Genomic DNA, 21391 nt, shown 5'->3' with positions numbered 1-21391 from the left:
CTGGTAAGGAACAATGGATATGAGGGCTGAATTGAGTGGCTACAATAATAAGAAGCAAATAAAATGCCTTGTTAAAGAGTCAGTGCAGAAACTATTTCCTTAAATACTTAAGAAGTTATGCTCTTTAAAGCATTCTTAAGATTTATGTGGAAAAAACTGCTAGTCATCAGATTTGTAGACTTGACTTTAAATTCCAATATTAAAGTAAGCTTTGATATTCTCAACTGGCATCTCCCAATTTCAGCTCTTTAATGCTGTTTCTCATTTCTTCTAAGAAGAAAGGCTATCCATTATCAATTAATTCTTTGTATATTTAACCCATTAAGGAATCAATCATCTCTCTCTCTCTCTCCCTCCCCCCTCTCTTTCTCTGTCTCTCTGTCTCTGTCTGTCTCTGTGTCTGTCTCTCTGTCTCTGTCTGTCTCTCTCTCTCTCTGGTTAGAGAATTCTAAAGAACTCTTGAGCAGTTTAGAAGGGATATAGGAAGAAGCATTATTAGAAACTTTAGAAGCCATTTAAAGGTTTTGAAAATGAATGCTTTCTCAATGTACTTGGCCTGGTAAGCCAGTTTTAAAGAGGAAAAGTATATCTGGGACATGGAGCATGAAATGTTAAGACAGCTGTTTCCTCTTCTCTTTCATTGGTCATCCTTTGGCTACCAACAGGAAGATTGGTTCCAATGATTCCACTTTCTCCCATCTCACTGTTCATAAGAATCTGAAATCTTTTTGTCCATTTTTATTTAATGATGCCAACCTATACCTACACATTAGGCTAAAGAGCTTTCTTGTGGATCTTTTTGTCTTTGCTTGTTTTCCTTTTTAAGCATATTTTCTGAATTTGGGGGAGGGAGGATGTGGAAAGATGGTCTAAATCTATTAATTCATCAGTTTGGGAATATCCAGTGAGGAAACTCAACCAATGAAGATCAGTAGCTATTCTGCAATTTAATCTTGCTGTGTAACCTTAGGGCTCTGAGAAGTGGCAATGCCCAGAGTTACAGCCAGGTCACAGGGAAGGCTCCCTCTCCGTTATGCTTTGCTTTTTCAAATAACCAAATAAGTTAGGTTTTCTCTGAGTTTTAACATATAAATTTTAGGACTTCATCATGACTTAGTCTGGCATCCTTGGAATCCAAAGATTTAGAATTAGGAGCCAGATCAAGGAAAAGGACTATGTGGGAATAATTGTAGTAAATAGCATAAAAGAGAAGGAATAAAAGAGAGAGTGGTGATTTTGGGTAGACTTGAAGAGATTGTAAAGACAAATAATGTTATATATATAAAATGGCAGAGACCAAACAATAAATATAGGGGCCTAGAAAATAGAGGTTATATACTAGTTTGGAGAAAGTTCAATAGCCAATAAGTTGATAGGGAATCAACTTGATAGGGTTGAATCAAGTTGATAGCATCAGCCTGGTATAGTAGAATGTTCCACTGGACTTGGAGTCAGGGGACATGGGTTCACCCTTTTCTATATGTGTTCATTTAGTCAAATCACTTAACCTCTGTGAACTTCAGGGGTTTTTTTTTGTTTTGTTTTTTCATTTTAAAACAAAGTGCTTGAACTACATGACCTCTAAGGTCTTTTTTAGCTTTCACTCAAGTGGTTTTCTTTCTCCTCCCCCAAGTTGTCTATGGATAGATTCTAAGGGGTCTGTGAACTTGGATGGAAAAAAAACAAACTCCATCTATATTTTCACTAACCTCCAACTGAAATTTAGCATTTCCTTTAATTATTTAAAAACATTATTTTGAGAACAAGTCTGTAGGCTATACCACCCTGCAAAGGGTTCATTCATCATACGAAAAAAATAGCTTAGAGCCTCTGCTCTAACTCTATGGTTCTGCCATCTTATGCCATCTTTACAGTGAAATGTTCTCAGCAAAATACGAAGTAGGTATATTGAAATGAGCACACATTGCTTGCCATCACCAAGTTAAGCTGAATGCACCAGGTATCAAAGGCCCAGGAATGAAAAAGTGGGCTTTTACTTGCTTCTGCTTCCTGGGCTACTGAAAGTCCCAAAGTTGCCATCCCTTTGGTTTCTAATCCAGTCCAATAAACATTAATCAATCACTCAGGATGTACCATACAAATTGCTGGTACAAATTGCTCGAAATATAATTAATAAAAAGAAAGCTCCTGCTCTAAAGGGGTTTACACTCTAATGGAGGGAAACAATATAGAAGAAGAGGCAAGAAAGGTGGAGGAACACACCAGGAGGTACCCAGAATGGAGGGGCAGAGTAGAATGCAAAGTGGAATAAGTAAGAATCCAGTTTCTGCCCCCTGTAAAGGAAGGCGCTGGAAAGAGTTTGGTACTGTGCCCTGTAGCCCTCCAAACAGAGAGCAGAGGAGGCTGAAAAAGGTGGTGTCACTCAAGACTTGAGTTGGCAGCATAGTGGTGAGTTTAAAAGTAATGAGATGATCCTGGGAGTGGCTTCTTGTTCCACAGCAGCAGATGAAAAGTGGAGCCCTATCAGGGAAGGTGACATATTCCTTTCTGTTTCTGCTCCTGGGCCTATCTGGATTCCTTCAGTCAGCTCAGTACCTGGGCTGATAACACCAACCCTTAAACCTCTTCCCTGTGATAATGGAAGGACTGCAGGGAGGTGGAGTAAATCTTGAGCTGCTTCCTTCTTCACACACGTTTTCCCTAACTACTTCTTATGAGTTGAACTGTCTTATTTGCTGCACTGGAGATTTTTAATGTTCTAGCTACCTGATCCCTGGGCCTGTGGCATCTCATAAATGAATAGAAGTGATTTTTGTGTTGAGAGGGAAGAAATAATATGTTTTTCAGTGCTTTTAATATCAATGTATTTCTCATTCCTTTGAAGACATGTGGACCCCTGTGGGCCCAGCAGTGTGGAAATCAATATTATGCAACTGGCATCTGTTCTGATGTTAGCCCCAGTTTCCAGCTTCTCAACAGCTTTTCACCTGCAGTTCAGAGTAAGGCATTCAAACACAACTATTATGGACAATGAATTAAATTTGGGGGAGGGCATCATAAAATTGGTTGAAGATCTTTTTCCTTTTTAAGTGTAATGTCTTTGTGGACTCCAAAACTCGCCCCAGCTCTGCAAACCTCTGTCCCTCCAACCTAACTCTCTCTTCCTTTCCGGTTTTAGCCTGCCCATCCTTCATTGACGTTGTGGTTGTATGTGATGAATCAAACAGCATTTATCCCTGGAGTGCAGTGAAGAATTTTTTGGTCAAATTCGTGCAAGGCCTGGATATAGGTCCCCACAAGACTCAGGTAAGGACACTAATTAGAAGGATGCTAACCTTCTGTGTTGAATAGGTTTTCTGAGGTCACCGCCTCAGCCAAGCCTTTACCAGCTATTGAGCTAATTGATTCTCCACAGTGATTCTTCCATGAGGATGCATGATATAGTCTGAGGAGCTTGGAGTCAGGAAAGATCTGGGTTTGAATCCTGCCTCAGACACTTAATTACTATATGACCTTGGAAAAACCACTTAAGTTGTCTGAGTCTGTTTTGTTTTCCATAAAAAGAGTCTAAAAAAATAAATAAAACTATCAAACTCACAGAGTATCATAAATAGCAAAAGAGATAACATGTGGGACAGCTACTTGTACAGTGGATAGAATGCAAGACCCATAATCAAGAAAACCTGAATTCAAGTCCCTCCTCAGATTTTTATATTGTGTTTTGTAAGTTTTTATGTTCTGTGCTCAATATATTATTATATTACTTTGCATGGTCATGGGCAAGTCAGTTAACCACCTGCCTCAATTTCTTCATCTGAAAAATGGGGATAATGATGATAGCTCCATCTCAGGGTTGTAAGGATAAAATGAGATCATATTTGTAAAGCACTTTACAAACCTTAAGGTGCTACATAAAGTTGTTGTCATCATCATGGTTGTTAAATTTATTGTTATCATTATTAAGTGCTTTACAAATCTTAAGGTGCTGAAGTTAGTTATAATAATTGGTGTTGCTGTAAAGTGCTTCGCAAACCTTCTTTACTCTTTAAATATTAGCTATTATTCTAAAACTTTTTCTTTCTCCTTAAGCCGCTTAATTCCATACTCTCATATTCTTCTCTCATAACAGCTTCCAGCCTCTGGTAGGCAGCTCCTTCATCCCCTTTCTCTTCCAGTAATTTCTCAGCATCATAACTCCTTCTCTTCTACTTTTCTCCTGTGTCAAAAAAAGAGCTATCTATTCCTGCTCAAACTAATACTATTTATTTGTTTTTAGTCCCTTCTGTTTCCTTTTTCCCCAGGACCCTACTTCAATAACCATCCCTTCCTCACATATTTCCAATTTCATCCTTGTTACTAGACTCTTCCTGTCTTAATTTAAAGACTTTGACTCTTGCTCCACCCACCTACTGTCCCATTTCTCTTTTATTCATGGATCAACTATTGGAAAAAGATGTCTATATCCAATGCTTATATTCCCTTATCATGTACTTTCCTTGGACTCTTATCATCTGGCTTCCATTACTACCACTCTACTGAGACTGATTTCTCAAAGATCACTGTTAATCTCCAAAATCATTAAATCTAGTGAATTTTTATTCAAGACTTAGCCTCTTTGACTTCTCTGTAGCATTTGATGTATTTGACTTCCCTCTCCTTCAACAAATTCTTTCCTTTTGACTTTTGAGATTCCATAATCTATACCATCTACCTCCCTGTCTTCTTGACTCTTTGAAGTATGGAACACCAAGAATCTGGGTCCTGGGTCCCTCTTATGTTTTCTTTGGCAGTCTCATTCACTCTTGTGGCTTTAACCCTTGTCCCTTTATAAATGATGGCCAAATCTGTACCTCCAGCTCTGATTCTCTCTTGAACCCCAGACTTGTATCAGTGACTACCTACAGATATTCATCCCTATCTAAATGGCCCACTGACATGTCAAAGCCAATAAGATAATAAGCCAGTAAGAGAAGGTAAGAGCACAGTGCATTGATGGAAGGAGTTTCCTCACTTGAAAGTTCCCTTTACCAATGAATAAAGCCAAAATCACTCCTTTATCTTTCCCTAAAAACATATTTTTCCTTACTCTTCATTCTTTCTCTGTTGAGTGATTACCATCATTTACCTTGGCTCCCCCATATTTGAAATCTTCAGGTTATCTGTGACTCTTTCTTCTATTAAGTTATATCACAATATCTCTTGAATCCAACAAAAGCTCCCCTTTCCCTTTTTCTATGGCCACCACCAGCATTGTTATTCAGTCATTTCCAGCTCCTTGTGACCCCATTTGGTGTTTTCTTGGCAAAGGTACTATAGAGGTTTGCCATTTCCTTCTCCAACACATTTTACAGATGAGGAAACTGAGGCAAATAGGGTTAATCAACTTGTCCAGGGTCACACAGCTACTAAGTGTTGGAGATTGGATTTGAACTTGGGTCTTCCTGATTCTAGATCTGGCATTCTATCCATTGTGCCATCTAGCTGTCTACCAGTAGTGGACATGTTTATTATCATTTACCTTAACTATTTCAGTAGCCTTGTAATAGGTCACTTAGTCCTGTTTACTGACTATTAAGACTTCTGTACCACAATATCCATCATTTGGGATAATGTAGTAACATCCTTTAATTTGTCATAAAGCCCAATTCACTGAAATTTTGACAGGATGCTTTTCTTTTTAGTATTCTGTGGCATGATGAACATGCCTCTATACTTCACATCCATGCCTTTTATAATGTTGTATAGATTGTTATCTATATCTTTATATGTATGTGTATATATATGTATATATATACACATACATACAAACATATATAGAGATATATAGAGATATATACACACACATAGAGATATATACACACACTTGGATTTCTGGTGTCCGTTAATGAAAAGGGTTCTGTATTTTTGTGGCGATTTCCCATGTTCACAGTCATTTTAGAAGTCTTTTTTTCTTCATTGTCTCTAATTCCATTATGTATAAGTAAAGTCTGTCACTTTCCCAGGCCAAACACTACTTCAGTGAACTGACAGACTGAGAGAAATTTTTATTTAAAATAAAAGAAATATTGGCTTAAGAGTGAAATAACTGATATTTTAGACAATATGATGTAATAGATAGACATGTGGCTTTGAAACAAGGCTTGAGTTCAAATCCCACCCTGACATATACTGTCTGGATGACCCTAGGTTAGTCACTTAATTTTTCAGTGTTCTCAGCAACTATCTAAGTCCTTGAGTTGTAGAGAAGGTAAGAGCACAATGTATTGATGGAAGGAGTTTCCTCACTTGAAAGTTCCCTATACCAATGAAAGCATCCCTAGAGTGTCATAAAGTACTCTTTTGTGTTTAACAGGAATAATAATTTACCAAAAGACTTCGATTTTTCTCTTTTTTACATATACTTTCTATTTTTTCAAGGTGGGATTAATTCAGTATGGAAATGATCCACGAGTTGTGTTCAACATGAGTACTTTTAATACAAAAGAAGAAATGGTTAAAGCAACTTCCCAAACATTCCAGCATGGTGGAGATCTCACTAATACTTTCAAAGCAATTCAATTTGCCAGGTATGAGTCATCCTGAATATTTCACTATCTCTTACCTTCTCTTATCCAGGCTGTTGACAAGGCTTGCTGATTTCACCTTTGCAACATCTCTGGAATATGCCTCTTCCTCTCCTCTGATACTACCACCACACTAGTAGAGGCCCTCTTCACCTCATGCCTTCACTATTGCTGTAGCCTAATGATGGGTCTGCTTGCCTCAAGTTTCTTCCCACTCCAGTCCATCTTCCTTTCAGCCACGAAAGTGATTTTCCTATAACACTGGTCTGATCATATCACCACCATCCTCCTACTCAGAAATCTCATCTGTTGCTTCCAGGAGTAAATATAAATGCTCTGCTTGGCATTCAATGTCCCTCATAAGCTAATCCTCTTCTACCTTTCCAGTTTTTTTACATCTGACTTCCTTTCACATACTCTTCCATCCAGTAACACTAGCCTCCTGGCTATTCCATAAATAAGCTCCATCTCTCAGCTCTGGGCATTTTTTCTGGCTCTCCCCCATGTCTGGAACATTTGCCCTCCTCCACTCTTAACTACTGACCTCCTTGACTTCCTTCAAGTCCCAGTTAAAATCCCACTTTCTACAGGAAGCCTCTTCTAACCCCTCTTAATTCCAGTGCTTTCTTATTCATTGCGTATATAGCTTGTTTTTATATATTTGCTCGCATGTTGATTTCCACATTAGATGGTAAGCTTCTTGAGAGGACTATCTTTTGCCTCTTTTTATATCCATGTTCAGCACCTATTTTTTTATATATTAGAATTAGCACGGTGCCCGGGATGTAGTAGGTGTTTAATAAATGCTTATTGATTGATAATCAAAGGCTAATTCTTAGACAATGCAAAATGGCAAAGGAATCAAAGAAATAGAAAAACATTAAAGGAAAATTAGGAACAAGTTCTTATATTTTACCTTAATTGATTAAAGTGATATGTTGAAGTAGACATGCATGGGAGATGTAAAGTCCACAGTATAAGAAACTAGTTGTTTGAATATATTTAGAGAATTTAATGGGTTTTTTAAAAAAATGTTCTACCCAAGGGGCTTATTAAAATTAAAAGGTCTATAAATAGTATAATTAAAAACTACAGAGGAAAAGCTAACATAATTATTTTCCATAATCTGATTAAAAATAGAATAAGTGCTGTGGTCCAATGATATGAAGAGTTAAGTTATCAGGGTCACTGTTATGATTCCACTGTCAACTCAAGGTTTTTATTTTAACTAAAATCTGTTAATTTACTAGGGAGTTATCATTATTGTTGCTTGTTGCCAAGGGCTTTAGAATTCATCGAGTATGTATAAATTACACAAGTTTTCATTAATGCCTATATATAAAACCCTTCTAATGTTCCAGACTGAGAGGCTCCTTGATTTTTTTAGGTCCAGTGGCCACCCTTCTCCAATAACTTGGACTTAAGAAATGTCATTCACTGACAACCTTGTGCCTTTCCACCTCCATCTGGTGATACTGTTTAGCCACATCAGAAAACCTACTTTTCCGCCCCTTCTCCTGGTCCGTTTTCTTCTTAGCTTCATTTGCTTCTCTATCCTTTTTGGACTCTTATTATTTGTCATTTCAGTGATACTTTCAATCACCCCAAAAAGTCGTTTAGTCCCTATACCCAGTCCTGCGTAATGCTCCTTAATCAGTTACCATTGCTTTCTTCTCCACTGTTTCTCTTTCGATTCTACCCAAAGACCTTTCAAGGTTATACCAACTTTCTTTATTCCCTTCTAAAGTTTGAAGTTACTGTCCCATTTTTCACCTTATTTTTGTAACCAAACTTCTGGAGAAAAGTTATCCCCATTCATTTATTCAAGTTCTCCAGTACCTAGTCACTCCTTAGTTGCTGAAACAGAAACCTCTTTAGTATACAACTTTCAGTCCCAAGGATAAGTTATGTAGCAAACTCCCTTATGGAATGTCACCAGTAACACCCCAATCACAAAATTCAGAGTTCTTTTTAAACTCATCATGCTTCTTGACCTCTCTGAGGCAGTGAACATTGCTGAAAATTCTCTCATTGAAATAATAACATAATTATGTAATATTTTTTCACCACAACTTGAAGATAGCTTTTGCTAGCCTAAGTATTTCCATTTTATAGGGGAGGAAACTGAAGTTTAGAATATGAAAATTACTTGGGCATAGTCACATAGCTAGTAAGTATTGAAAATGAGACTTAAATTCAGGTACTCCAAGTATAGTAGTATTAATTGATAGAGTAACGGGCATTCATTCAGGAGGATCTGAGCTCAAATTTGGATCTTAGATCCTTTCTATGTGTATGACCCTGGGCGAGTCACTTAACCTCTGTCTACCTCATTTTCCTCAACTATAAAATGGGGATGATAATGGTACCTTCCTTCCAGAGTTTTTGAGAGAATCAAATGAAATAATTTTTGTAAAGTGCTTAGCACATATACGCCATTTTATAACAGGAGCCAATGTCTCATCTCTCCTTGTAAGGGACTTTACACATTGCACTGTTTTGTTTTGGGTGGACCTGTGCTCGCAAGCATGGGAAACTCTGTGTACAGGAGCTCTTGTCACTATTTAGTTCCTCTGGGGCTGAGAGTCATAGAGAGATACCAGAGGAATGCAGATGACAAGAAACTTCACCAGGGCCATGGTGGCTAAATAAAGCCACTTCTTAGAATCCCTGGCTTCCTTAAAATTCAGTTCAACCACTTCCCTTTTCCAGGAGTTTTCTGGTTCTCTCCTGCTCCTCTCCTCTTACTCCCACTACAATGCCTTCCCCTCAACAGCTCCTCTCCCTCCACTCTGTATATATCTTGTGTGTAGTGATTTACGTATATGTTCTCTCCACCATAAGAATGCAAGATCCTTTATTGCAGAGACTGTTAGCGTTTTTCTTTACATCCTCACTGCTTAGTACAGTGTTTGACCCATAATAAGTGTGCAATAAATACTTGTTGATGGTTGATTAATAACTTTAAAAAAATTGAAATAGTTGAATTGTAAGCTTCTTGAAAATGGAGGCTATATTTAATTCATTTTTATATTCTTTACTGATCATTGTCAGTGATATCAGAAAGCAAAGGAGTAGGGTGAAGGTGACCCGGGGACACTCAAGGGTTCCTCCTGGCAGGTTTGGGTAGACACAGAAAGATGCTCAAAGAAACCTCTCTCTGCTTCCTGAGGGGCAGGTGGTGTGGTCCCTCAGTCAGCAAGGGACTCCTGGTGTAATGGACCCTACCCCATGAACTATTTACTCTAAACATTAATACTCCATTTTTTTGTGAGAAGTTAGGGGAGATAGTTTATCTTTAGCAAAGGAAAAAGAGGAGTTTTTAAAGTAGGGAAGAGGAAAACCAGCAAAGTTCAATCTCAAGGAAATCAAAAGAGAAGAAAAGGTGTGTGTGTGTGTGTTGTGGGGGGAGAGTACTTCCTATGTGCTATTGAGAGTAAAATAAATATTTTTTTTTTATTTTTAAACATTAATACTACTTGTAACAAGATAATTCTAAGGAATCTTGTGTGAAAATCTGTCAGCTTATGAGTATAAATTAACTTATTGACATTTGTAAGATTTTTATGATTATAAAATTATATTAGTATTTGAATAAAGTAGTGAGTTTAATGATAATTCACACTTATGTAACACTTCAAAGTTTACAAAGTACTTACAACATCTCCTTGAGATAGGCAGTACAAGTGTTATGTTCATTTTGCAGATGTGGAAACTCAGGCTCAGAGAATTTTAAGTAATTTGTTCATTGTCAAACAGCTAATATCAAAGGCAGATCTGAACCCAGATCTCCTGACTCCTCGGCCAGCGTTCTTTGCCAGGAAGGCAATAACTTATGAAAATAATCTACTTTTTACTTTTCTACATATACTAACAGAAAACCTGTGGACATATGGTAATGCTCTTGGAAAGAAAAAGTTATCATGCTTCAAGATACTTGCATGATAAGAATCCAGTAATATATTCATAGTTAGACTAGAGGGCTATATATTGGATCTCTTTTTGTCTAACTTTTTTGTCATGTTTTGATGGTTCCAGAGAATTTGCTTATTCTGAAGCCTCTGGTGGACGACCTAGTGCTACCAAAGTTATGGTGGTTGTGACAGATGGTGAATCTCATGATGGCTCAATGTTGGAAAAAGTTATTAGTCAATGCAATGAAGACAACATACTTAGATTTGGCATAGCAGTAAGTAACTTTTAAAAAATGTCCTCTTCAACTCTGATTCTCCTTTAATTTTGCAGAATTGTTGTTCACTGTAGTTAATTCTTAATTCCTTTTAGAAAAATAACCAGTATTTCAACATGCTTGTTGACAGGATCAACAAAGTTTCATTCAAAAATCTTTCTGTCCCGGTAGCATTAAATTAACGTGAAAACCTCCATAGTCCCTTCCATTCACTGATGTTTTTTCAACATCAATGTGTAGGATTAGAACTTCTTCACATTCTGCCTTTTCTTAAAAAATGCTCCTTAGTTGTGAACTGATTCAACCATTCTGGAGAGCAATTTGGAACTATGCCCAAAATGCTATAAAATTGTGCATACCCTTTGCTTCAGTAATGCCTCTGCTAGGTCTATATCCCAAAGGCATAGAAAAGGGAAAAGGACTAATTTCTACAAAAATATTTATAGCAATTCTATTTTTGGCAACTAAGATTTGGAAATTGAAGGGATGCCCATCAATTGGGGAATGACTAAACAAGCTGTGGTATGTGATTTTGAAGCAATGTTATTATGCTATTAAAAAAATGGCAAGCAGGATAATTTCCGAAAAACTTGGAAAGACTTACAGGAACCAATGCAAAATGAAGTGAACAGAACCAGAAGAACATTGAACACAGTAAAAGCGGTATCATATAATGAAGAATTGTGAATACTTAGCTATGCTCAGAAATATAATGATCCAAGACAATCTCAAAAGATTAAATGACTATCCACCTCCAGAGAAAGAACTGATACTGATTGAATATGGACTGAAGCATTCTCTCTTTCTTTTCACTTGAATCTTCTTGTACAAAATAACTAATATGGAAAAATTTTACACGATTGCACATATATAACCTTGCTTATCTTTTCAGGGAGGGGGGAAGAGAAGGAGGTAAAGATAGAATTTGGAACTCAAAACGTTTTGTAAAAATGTTACAAAATGTTTTAACATGTAGTTGGGGAAAATTGAAAATATTATATTTAATTTTTTTAATGCTCCTTAAAGAAGACTGCTATAGACAATCATGTAGTCATGATGGCAGTCATGCAGATTGGTTATTTGAAGCTTGGAATATATTTTTCTTTAGAAACAATGTTAGTATAGAAGGTGTATTCTCAGTCCAGGTCACAAAACTCTAGTTAGTCCATGATACAGTGGAAATTAAATAGTAAGAAAACCAAACCCTGTCTTTTAACATTGTTCATATGGGAATATGTATTTGGGCTTCCTTTGTTCTCCCTCCTAATAGGAGAGCTCCAGTGAGGGCATGGGGGAGGGTGCCCAGTCTCTGCAGCCTCTAGAAGGCTTTGACAAGGAAGGGGTTTGGTGAGCGCTGTAGCAACTGGAAATGGGTATCAGCTGTAGTCATTTTTAAGTCAGAAATTTAGAGTAGGGGACCACATGGATATTCAATCAGCCTTTCAGCTAATAACATGAAATAATCGTAAATGAAAGTGGTGTTGTTGTTTAGTTATTTTTCAGGCATGTCCAGTTCTTCGTGACCCCATTTGGGGTTTTCTTGGCAAAGATACTGCAGTGGTTTGCCATCTCCTTCTCCATCTCATTTTATAGATGAGGAAAATGAGGCAAAGAGGGTTAAGTGACGTGCCCAGGGTCACACAACTAATAAGTATCTAAAGCTAGATTTGAATTCACAAAGAGTCTTCCTGACTCCAGGTTTGGCACTCTATCTACTGTACCACGTGGCTGTCTTGTAATTGTAAAGGTAATAAATACAAAGGAATTAAGTATGTAGAACGCTAACAGCTTTAGGGATCAGGAAAGACATTTTGTGGAAAGTAGTGGTTCAACTGGATTCTGAAGGCAGACAGGATTCTATGAGGCAAAAAGATGAGGGGAGAGTGCATTATAGCCATGGGAGACAGCTAATTCAAAGGCATAGAGATGGGAGATAGAGTCCCAAGTGTTTATATTGCCTATAAACCACTTTGGAAGAGTTTGGAGTAAGGAAAAAGGGAACAAGACCCTTTTGGCTTTATGCTTGTTTATGTACATGTGAGTATGCAGGATGGAAATGCCAAGTCTAATTTTTTTCATTTCATTCAGCATCATATGGTTCATCCTTTTACCCTAATTTTGCCTTATGATTTCATATTTGGTAATTATATAAGTGCTTCGAATATCTTAATGTCCATTTTGGTAAAGAACCATGAGACTTTACTTAGTTTAAAAGCATCCATTTATTTGGTTTATTGATTGTGTACAAATAAATGGTCTTCTCTTTGCCTTGTTTTTCAAATTTGCAAAGTGGGGGTAATAATTCTTGCCCTTCACTTACTATTTCCCTTTTTAAAACTAATGTGTGTAAAGTACGTTAAACCTTTCAAGTAAAGAAGCATTCATGGTTATTTAATAAACATAAAACTGTTCTATTCATTTTGTAGTTTGAAAATCAAGAGCTCTCTTCTTTAACATTGGAAAGCACAGTCAGTAAAACCAAGATCATTCATCTGCCAAAGTGCTGTGATGAGATCTTTCTGCTGTTTCCTAAGTTTCATTACTGTTAAAGGGGCAGAGCAGGTGGTGAAAAGATAGAGATGTGCTTTGAGTCACTTGTCTATTGAAGGATGTCAAAAACTGTCACAGATTGGTCTGGATGTTTGTAGAGGACAGTTGGAATTCAGATATCACAACTTTTTGTTTTTCCCTCAAACTCTTATCTAGGTCCTTGGATATTTAAATAGAAATGCACTTGACACAAAAAATTTAATAAAAGAAATCAAAGCAATTGCTAGTACTCCAACAGAGCGGTATTTTTTTAATGTTTCCAATGAAGATGCACTCTTGGAAAAGGCTGGGACCTTGGGAGAGCGTATTTTCAGCATTGAAGGTATGGTGATGCTTCCAAATATCTTCTCAGTACAATTTCATAGTTAAACATATCCATTGCATTAAAGTTCCAGGCAATGAAGACATTCAAATTAGTCATAATTAGAATATGGCACTAAGCTTCTTTTCAGTGGTTATTTCTGAGGCCCCTAGAATGTACATGGGGGCAGAGCAAAAGAAATTCATGTAATTTCTATAAATTCTAAAATTATTTAGTTTAGTTTAGACATTTTTCAGCCATATCCAACTCCTTGTGACCCCATTTGGTGTTTTCTTTGCAAAGATACTAGAGTAGTTTGCCATTTCCTTCCCCAGGTCATTTTACAGATGAGGAAACTGAGGCAAACAGGGTTAAATAGTTTGTCCAGAGTCACATAGCTAGTCAGTGTCTGAAGCCGAATTTGAACTTAGGTCTTCCTGACTCCAGGTCTAGCTCTCTCTCCACTCAGCCACTTAGCTGACAAATTCTAAATACCAGGTTATCAATGGAAATAATAATAATAGAGATGGCACAAGACACTTTATATGGCACAAAGCACTTTATACATAATATTTCACCCCCCAAAAAAATACAGCAAACAAACCCTACGAGTTAGGTACTATTATGATTCCTGCTTTAAACCTTAAGAAAATGAGATTCACTTGCCCAGGGTCACATAGCTGACCTGACTCCCAATCTATCACTCTAACCATTAGACCAACTGTCTTTCTATAAAAAGACACCCTCCTTCTGTCTCTCAGAACATTTCTGAGTAGCTTTTCCTTTACCTCAAGCTGATGCATGATGTTAATATTAACTAAGCCAGTGTTAAGTCTTTTGAGATGATGGAGATGACAATCACAACATAAATTCCAAAGGTACGTAGAAATGATTTAGGGGTTATTTGCATTGGTGGGGCTTTCTGTGGCATTGTTCTCTACTGTCCACCATAAATTTACATGATCAAGAGCTGATTAGACTCATGCTATATAAGTTGCTGCCTGTTCTAGACAGTATATTTTATTATGGAGTTTGATGTATGTAAGTTGCTGCCTGTTCTAGACAGTATATTTTATTATGGAGTTTGATGTATTTTGGATAAAACATTTTACCATAACGATTGATTGTGGTAAGGTACATGACAATAGCAAGTTGATTGTTTTAGAATGGGACTCAAAAGTTTATTTTAAAGGCCACTTTGTCATCTCTATGAAATATTTATGAAATTGATCTTACCCATCAGTATTAATTATATATAATGAGAAGAGAATAGATAGGTTTTCACATACAATTTCTACAACAGACCACATCTTTACCAAAACACAAGTGCCTAAAGGATGGAAACAATATAGGATTCTGCTATTTTTTATTCACTGATAACACAGCATTTGAGCTGGTAGGGTACAATGCATTGTTTAAGGCTCTTCTCTTACCAGGTGCCTCCCATGTATATGTTAAGATCATACAAGATTCCTTAGCACTACAAACACAGAGGTAATGCAGTAAAGTGCATTGCACTTCATGCGCTGATTCTCTAATTATCATCATCAGTTAAGGCATAAAACAAGGAGGAATATGCTCTGCAAAGATGTTCTTGTTTGTCTCAGAAAGTAAAGTCTAGAATCTGAATGGTTGGTTGGTTGGTTGGTTGTTGACCTTGGTCTTCGAAGAGGACCGAAATGACATCACTATTGTAAAGTGAAATTTCATTGTGGCTGATCAGACCAATAGGAGCTCGGAATGCTCTACCACAGGTTGGGCACACATAGTCCGTGTGAGTATTTGGGGTGGATATCCCAAATTTGCACATCCTGCTTTCCTGAATAGAGTCTAGAATTCTGAATAGAGAATCTGAATAGATTCCAGAGGAAAGAAGGATACCTTTTAAGTAGAGAATTCCTTCATGTGCTCTTGTTTGTAGAAATTACGCTGGTTGTATCAAGTCCCAGAATACTACACAGACTCCTTAACAAGCTTGAAATCAACTTACAAGAGGTGGCCAGCAGTCCACATAGGGAAAACTAAATGCATAAAGAATAACTTTTGTTCAGATTTTAAGGTGCAGGTAGAAAGTCATCTCACTAAGTCTATCAAAACTTAGACTTTATTTCCAAGTCCAGAAATGAAGAAGCTGGATCACATTTGGGGTGTAATTTAACATTTTCAATGATCCCAAGTTGCTCCCTAAAACAGATACCCATATTTTAGACACTAGTATTCTTTTGGGGATGCCATGTGAATGTGAATTTTATTGAATACTCTAAAGAATTCTAATACTGAATACCCCAAAGAATCTAAATTGTAGATGATTAATGAAGAAATATATGATAACATAATAAGAGTGCAAGAGTAATGACTTGTATACAAGAAGTGGTCTAAATTTAACTTCCAGGAGATATATGGTGATAAGAGAAGGTAGGGCAACTACATAGTGATATTAAGGGATAACATACAGATGGCCTGCATATTATATTGATGCCCATAGGAGAAAGAGAAGAAGTCCTCTAGAGTATTGAGTTGACTGAACATAGACAGAGGATGCAAAGAATGAAAATGTGTAGGTAGTTTGCACTTTTAGATAGATGGGCTCATGGAACCACTTAAGTCTATTTCCAAAGCTTATAGGAACTGTAATTGATCATGATGTATGAAGAAACCATCACTGAAGTGGTATTGTATAGTTAATGGCATATTGTGGGTAGTATTGAGGTATTTCTGAATTGATGTGATTGGCATCCCAGTCTCTAATGTTTAACCCCAAGCACCTCTTAGCAGGTTGTAGAATTGCAAATAAAGATACTAGCTGCCCAACCCCATATAAAGAGTGACTCAGAAGTCAATGCGGTTTTAAGCTTTAATAACTTATTAAACTAAATGTATTAGTATTTACCAATATTCGAAATGGACAGCAAAGTAGCCTCATAGTTCACAGGGGAGAATAGGAAGATTTGTTTTCATGAGTTCAAATTTAACCTCATATGCTTACTAGCTGTGTGACCCTGAGCAAGTCACTTAACCCTGTTGACCTCAATTTCCTCATCTATAAAATGAGCTGGAGAGAAGGAGATGGCAAAGCACTCCAATATCTTTTTCAAGAAAACCCCAGATGAGGTCATGAAGAGTCAGACGTGATTGAAAAAATGACTAAAAAAATAATATTCTACAACTGAAAATTTGGATCTTTCGTACCCAAGTACTAAAGTGATGAATGACAAAAAAAAATGACTTCGCTTTTCATCATCCTTCCTCTCTTGAGTTACCCTTGAAACCAATGAGAACTTCATTCCTGATCCAAGAAATTTATCAATACTAAATTAATATTCGTGATTCTCCAAGAAACACTTTGGAATTCAAAGATCTTTTTCCCCCTTTCTTCTGTTCTAATAGGGAATTTCAGTTATCTTACTGATTTAAAAATTTAGAAATTTCTCATGTTTTTGGTGAATATAAAACTTAAGCAAGGTAATATGGCTTAATGAAGAAGAAATAGTCAGGCTTTGGAGTCAGGAAGCCCTGGGTTCAAGTTCTGCCCCTGATAAAAATTTGCTGTGTAATCATAGGCAAATTGCTCGTTTTCTCTGTGCTCCAGGCAACAGACTGTCTGCTAATTTGCAGTGATGGATGAAGTTTTCACACCTTAAATGTTCTTTACCCTGATGAAATGACTGGTTGTCTCCTCCCCCACCCCAATTATAAGTTGTGCTTCAAATTGATGGCATAAATATCATCTAAAAAACTATTAATTTCTCAGGTACTGTTCAAGGAGGTGATAACTTTCAGTTGGAAATGTCACAAGTGGGGTTCAGTGCAGATTATTCTCAAAATGTAAGTATATTAGAACACCTCTGTCATCAAACTCTTCTGGTTTGTTTGTTTTTGCTTAAAAATTGATAGTCAACTTTATCATTCTGATAATGGCTGCACCAGCCCATAGTGAAGGAAGTTTTGGGGTAGGGATCCTGATTTCTAGATATGGTCTTTTTAATCCACTTTCTCTGTTGCCACCTATTAAAAGTGGGATATAACAGTGCCTTTCTTCTTCCCTTATCAGAAGGACTTTCTGTGGGGAAAGAAAAGACAATATATGTGAAAATATCTTGAGCCTGTTAGAGCATACATATCATTTTTATTCAAGTAACTGGAATTTCCTATGAAATAGAAATTGGAATCATCTAGTAAATCATTGGGAAAATGTATTAAAAACCAAAAACTCCAGCTATCCCTGTCATCAAGTTCTGAGACTCTATTCTTAAGGCATAAAGTAAATATGATTTTGAAAAGACCAAGAGTTAAAAACCACCTGAAGCTTGCTCAGGCTGGTAGTGTTGATCTCAGATCCCAGGGTACCCCCAGCTGTTCCGTTCTCTTTGCCTGAGCTCTGCCCCAATATTTCATTCTCATCATTATGTCGGGAGGCCCTTCCTTAGATAAGCTTTTGAAAGTGTTCAGGAAGACAGACATCACTGTCCATATTTAGGTCTCGGCACTACAGTATTTGGCCTAGGAAATTGTTGTGGTATACTTAATTTATTCACTTCTTATCTCTTCCAGTTAGATGAGGCTAGGGGGAGGGGAAGTGAAGAAGGGGAAAATAACAGGAACCTCTGCATAATATCTCTGGCATGGAACACCCACAAGGAGGCCGTCATTAGGTCAAAACAACAGTTTTTTCTGAAAGAAGCTTGGGCCAGCAGGTCTTTAAAGCTGTCTCATCCTACCATTACTCCCTTAGAAAGGTACTGCTGGGTTTCCTAGTTATCACTTTGAGTTAACTTGAGTTTGGGAGCCAAAATAGTATATTTCTAGATCTTGTTTATTTTAAGATTAAAATTATAGATGCTAAGCTTTAAAACGCAGTGCTTAAAGGCTTCCTCATTTAATGATTATGAATTCACAGTTTGGAATATTAACAGTATGTATGTGACAGCCTAAGTCCTCTCTTCATGACCCATGATATTTTACTCATATATTTAGTAGGTGGAGTATCACAACGGGAGCTGTCTTTGTTAGCTTCATTTAATAAAAGTCTTCTAGGAAGGAAAAGTGTTGACTTGATAGTTAGGTCAAATACCAGTTAAGAAAGTGATCCATTTAGGAGGTAGGTGAGATAGTAAGACCACCATACCTTTGCCTTCTTTGCCAAGTGCAGTTTATTTTGTGAGGTTGCTTCACAACATGTTTTTTTTATTTATTTATGTTTTGAGTATGTGATATCAAAGACAATATTTAGTCTTCCTACCCACCTTGTTCATAGGGATTCTATAGCTGCTCAATTCTGTATTCCTTGGGACTGTTGGAACAAATCCTTGGTCAGTGGAGGGAGTGTCCTATTAGGAAAGCTCATTATTGTGAACTTACTTGTATAATGGGTCTAACTGTTCCCTAAAACTTGTTCATGTATACTAAAAGTTTTGTATAACTTGGCTTACCTTTAACAAAAATGTTTAGACTTGTTTTCCAGCACAAGTGTTACAAAAGAATTCCACTGACTATGTATGTGAGATATTCTTATATTAAGCATTTTCTGTTGAATTCAGACATAGTTTAGTTTAATGATTACCTAACTTGTGTTTTATAAGGGAACTTTATTATTAATCTTCATTTTATAATCCTTTAAAGGGTGGTCTGGCACTGGGTGCAGTTGGGGCGTATGCCTGGAGTGGAACAGTCGTGCAGCAGACACCCCATGGATATTCCATCTTCCCTAGACAAACCTTTGAAAAAGTTCTGCAAGATAGAAATCACAGTTCATATTTAGGTAAGATATGGCCCCAGGAAATGTAAAAGTTTCATGAAATTGGTTTCTTGTTACTCTTTACTTAGCTAGTTCACATGCTAACTGTTCTACCGTTTGATTTACTCTTCTATGAAACTTTTCCTAAATTTGTTCATTGACCCACATAAAAACAGTTTTCAATGATATGTCAGCTTCACTTTTGGAACACTATTTATCTGTGTATCTCTTATCTAACAGTTTAGCTTTATACATTAGATTACAAACATTTAGAAGGACTGGGGTATATTGCTGGGGAGGCAGTTAGTCCATTTGGAAACCTAGTGAGGAGACTTCCTCCACAAATGCAGATTGACAACTCTTCTGCAACTTAGAATCTAAAGCATTTGCCTAGTATACCAAGAGCAGTTAATTAGCTTACTGAGATCATACACAAGTGTGTGCAGTAATTTGCTCTAACTGGCTTGGGATCAAAGAGTTCAGCTTTCAGTGTGAGGATTTACACCTCAGAAAGTATAACAGCAAGCACCCTGGCATACACAGGAGAGCCAGCTGTACAAGTTCTTAGATCTGTTTTTCTAAGGAAAGCAACTTTTGAGGGGTCAACAATCACTTTAATCAAACACATATACCAACAGAGAAAATACAAGCAGAGAAATAAAAACCAACAGGGCTTCCAGTTATCTGACTGTAAGGAATATGTACATCACAGATCAACAGACAGATTCAGCTGTTGACATTACATGTCAACAGAGTTACCTGAGAGAGTAGCACCACCATCTGGGTCTTCAAAGCCGGAGGGCTCCTTAACAGCTACCCAGAGTCTCATCTGGCCAAATGAATGCTTTCCATGAGTAAGCCCCAAAGTAAAACCTCACCTCAGAGTATTTACACACTTCTCAGAGCCAGAGGGCATCATCCTTGAAAACCAGTGCCTCAGCAGAAATTAGCAAAAGATGTCTGAGGCCGGTAAGATCTTTAGCTCTTCCCCCACCTACCATTAACCTTACGTTAACATTACAGAAAGTCACTACAAATCAGGGTTTTGGTGGGTTTTTTTGTTGTTGTTGATTGTCTGGACTTAAGAAAGTGTTAATAATGCAGATTAAACTTAAAATATATTGCACAATCCCAAGAGAGCCCAGTTATTAAATATTTACCAGCACACCCCTGGATTGCTTTAGAAACCTTGCTCAAGCTCAACAGGAGTGCAGTAGAAGGCTCTGGGAATGACGTTATCACCAAACTAGAGGCCTGGTGACTGTAGGCGAATAATACCACTAATAATAGACATATATGTAGCACTTGAAAGTTTGTGAAGTGCTTTACATACATTCATTTAAGCCTCACAACACCTCTGGTTAAACACAACCAGTCTGTATGAGAACCTACTTGAACCCAGGCCCCAGACCTTTAGGCTGTACCTCACTATGAGATGATGGAATGTTGTCTTGCCGTTGTTCGGTTGTTTTCAGACCTGTCTAATTCTTTGTGAGCCCATTTTGGGGTTTTCTTGGAGAGATGCTGGAGTTGTTTTCTATTGTCTTCTCCAGCTCATTTTACAGATGAGGAAACTGAGGCAAATAAGGTTAAGGGATTTGCCCAGGGTCAACACAGCTAGTGTCTGAGGCCAGATTTGAGCTCAGGTCTTCCTGAGTGCTTCCAGGCCTGGTGTTCTATTCATTGAACCACCTGGCTGCTCTGGAATATTGTTATGGGATCCTAGAACTTTTAGGAGGTGCTGCACCATTGCGATCATGAGTGTCTTGTTGCTTTTTGCCTCCTGAGACGGAAGAAATCATCCCTAGGTAATAATTACCCCTAGGTAATATTCATATACTATCATGAGGTTCTTGTACTTTTTGTCCCCATGCACGTTCATAGTAGAGTATTTGAGGTGGGAGGACCCATTTCTCCCTTTTAATGTGTTTATTTATTTATTTATACCCATATACGACCTTCCTTTTTTCTGTAATCTCAGCCAGAAGCTTCTAAGGTAAGTGCTGAAAGATGCCTAGTCAATTCCATCTTCCTAACCAACCTGCTCCACTGCTGTCTACCCAAGGAATATGTTCTTGGTATGGTGATTCCAG

General features: G+C 37.3%; 1 protein-coding gene across 1 annotated transcript in view; it reads left to right on the top strand.

The window, feature by feature from the left end:
• Window positions 1–21391, top strand: part of ITGA2 (integrin subunit alpha 2) — a 135573-nt gene that overhangs the window by 50508 nt on the left and 63674 nt on the right. Inside the window, exons 5-11 of the mRNA XM_072605657.1 lie at window positions 2846–2960; window positions 3140–3267; window positions 6379–6527; window positions 10563–10713; window positions 13420–13585; window positions 17316–17389; window positions 19184–19322. Of these exons, the coding sequence (XP_072461758.1) occupies window positions 2846–2960; window positions 3140–3267; window positions 6379–6527; window positions 10563–10713; window positions 13420–13585; window positions 17316–17389; window positions 19184–19322 (922 nt within the window). The remainder of the gene's footprint in view (window positions 1–2845; window positions 2961–3139; window positions 3268–6378; window positions 6528–10562; window positions 10714–13419; window positions 13586–17315; window positions 17390–19183; window positions 19323–21391) is intronic.

Source organism: Notamacropus eugenii, chromosome 4, assembly GCF_028372415.1.
Source record: "Notamacropus eugenii isolate mMacEug1 chromosome 4, mMacEug1.pri_v2, whole genome shotgun sequence".
In the NCBI taxonomy this organism is placed as follows: domain Eukaryota; kingdom Metazoa; phylum Chordata; class Mammalia; order Diprotodontia; family Macropodidae; genus Notamacropus; species Notamacropus eugenii.
Note: the sequence above shows the minus strand (reverse complement) of the source record. Positions and strands in the feature narration are given on the sequence as shown.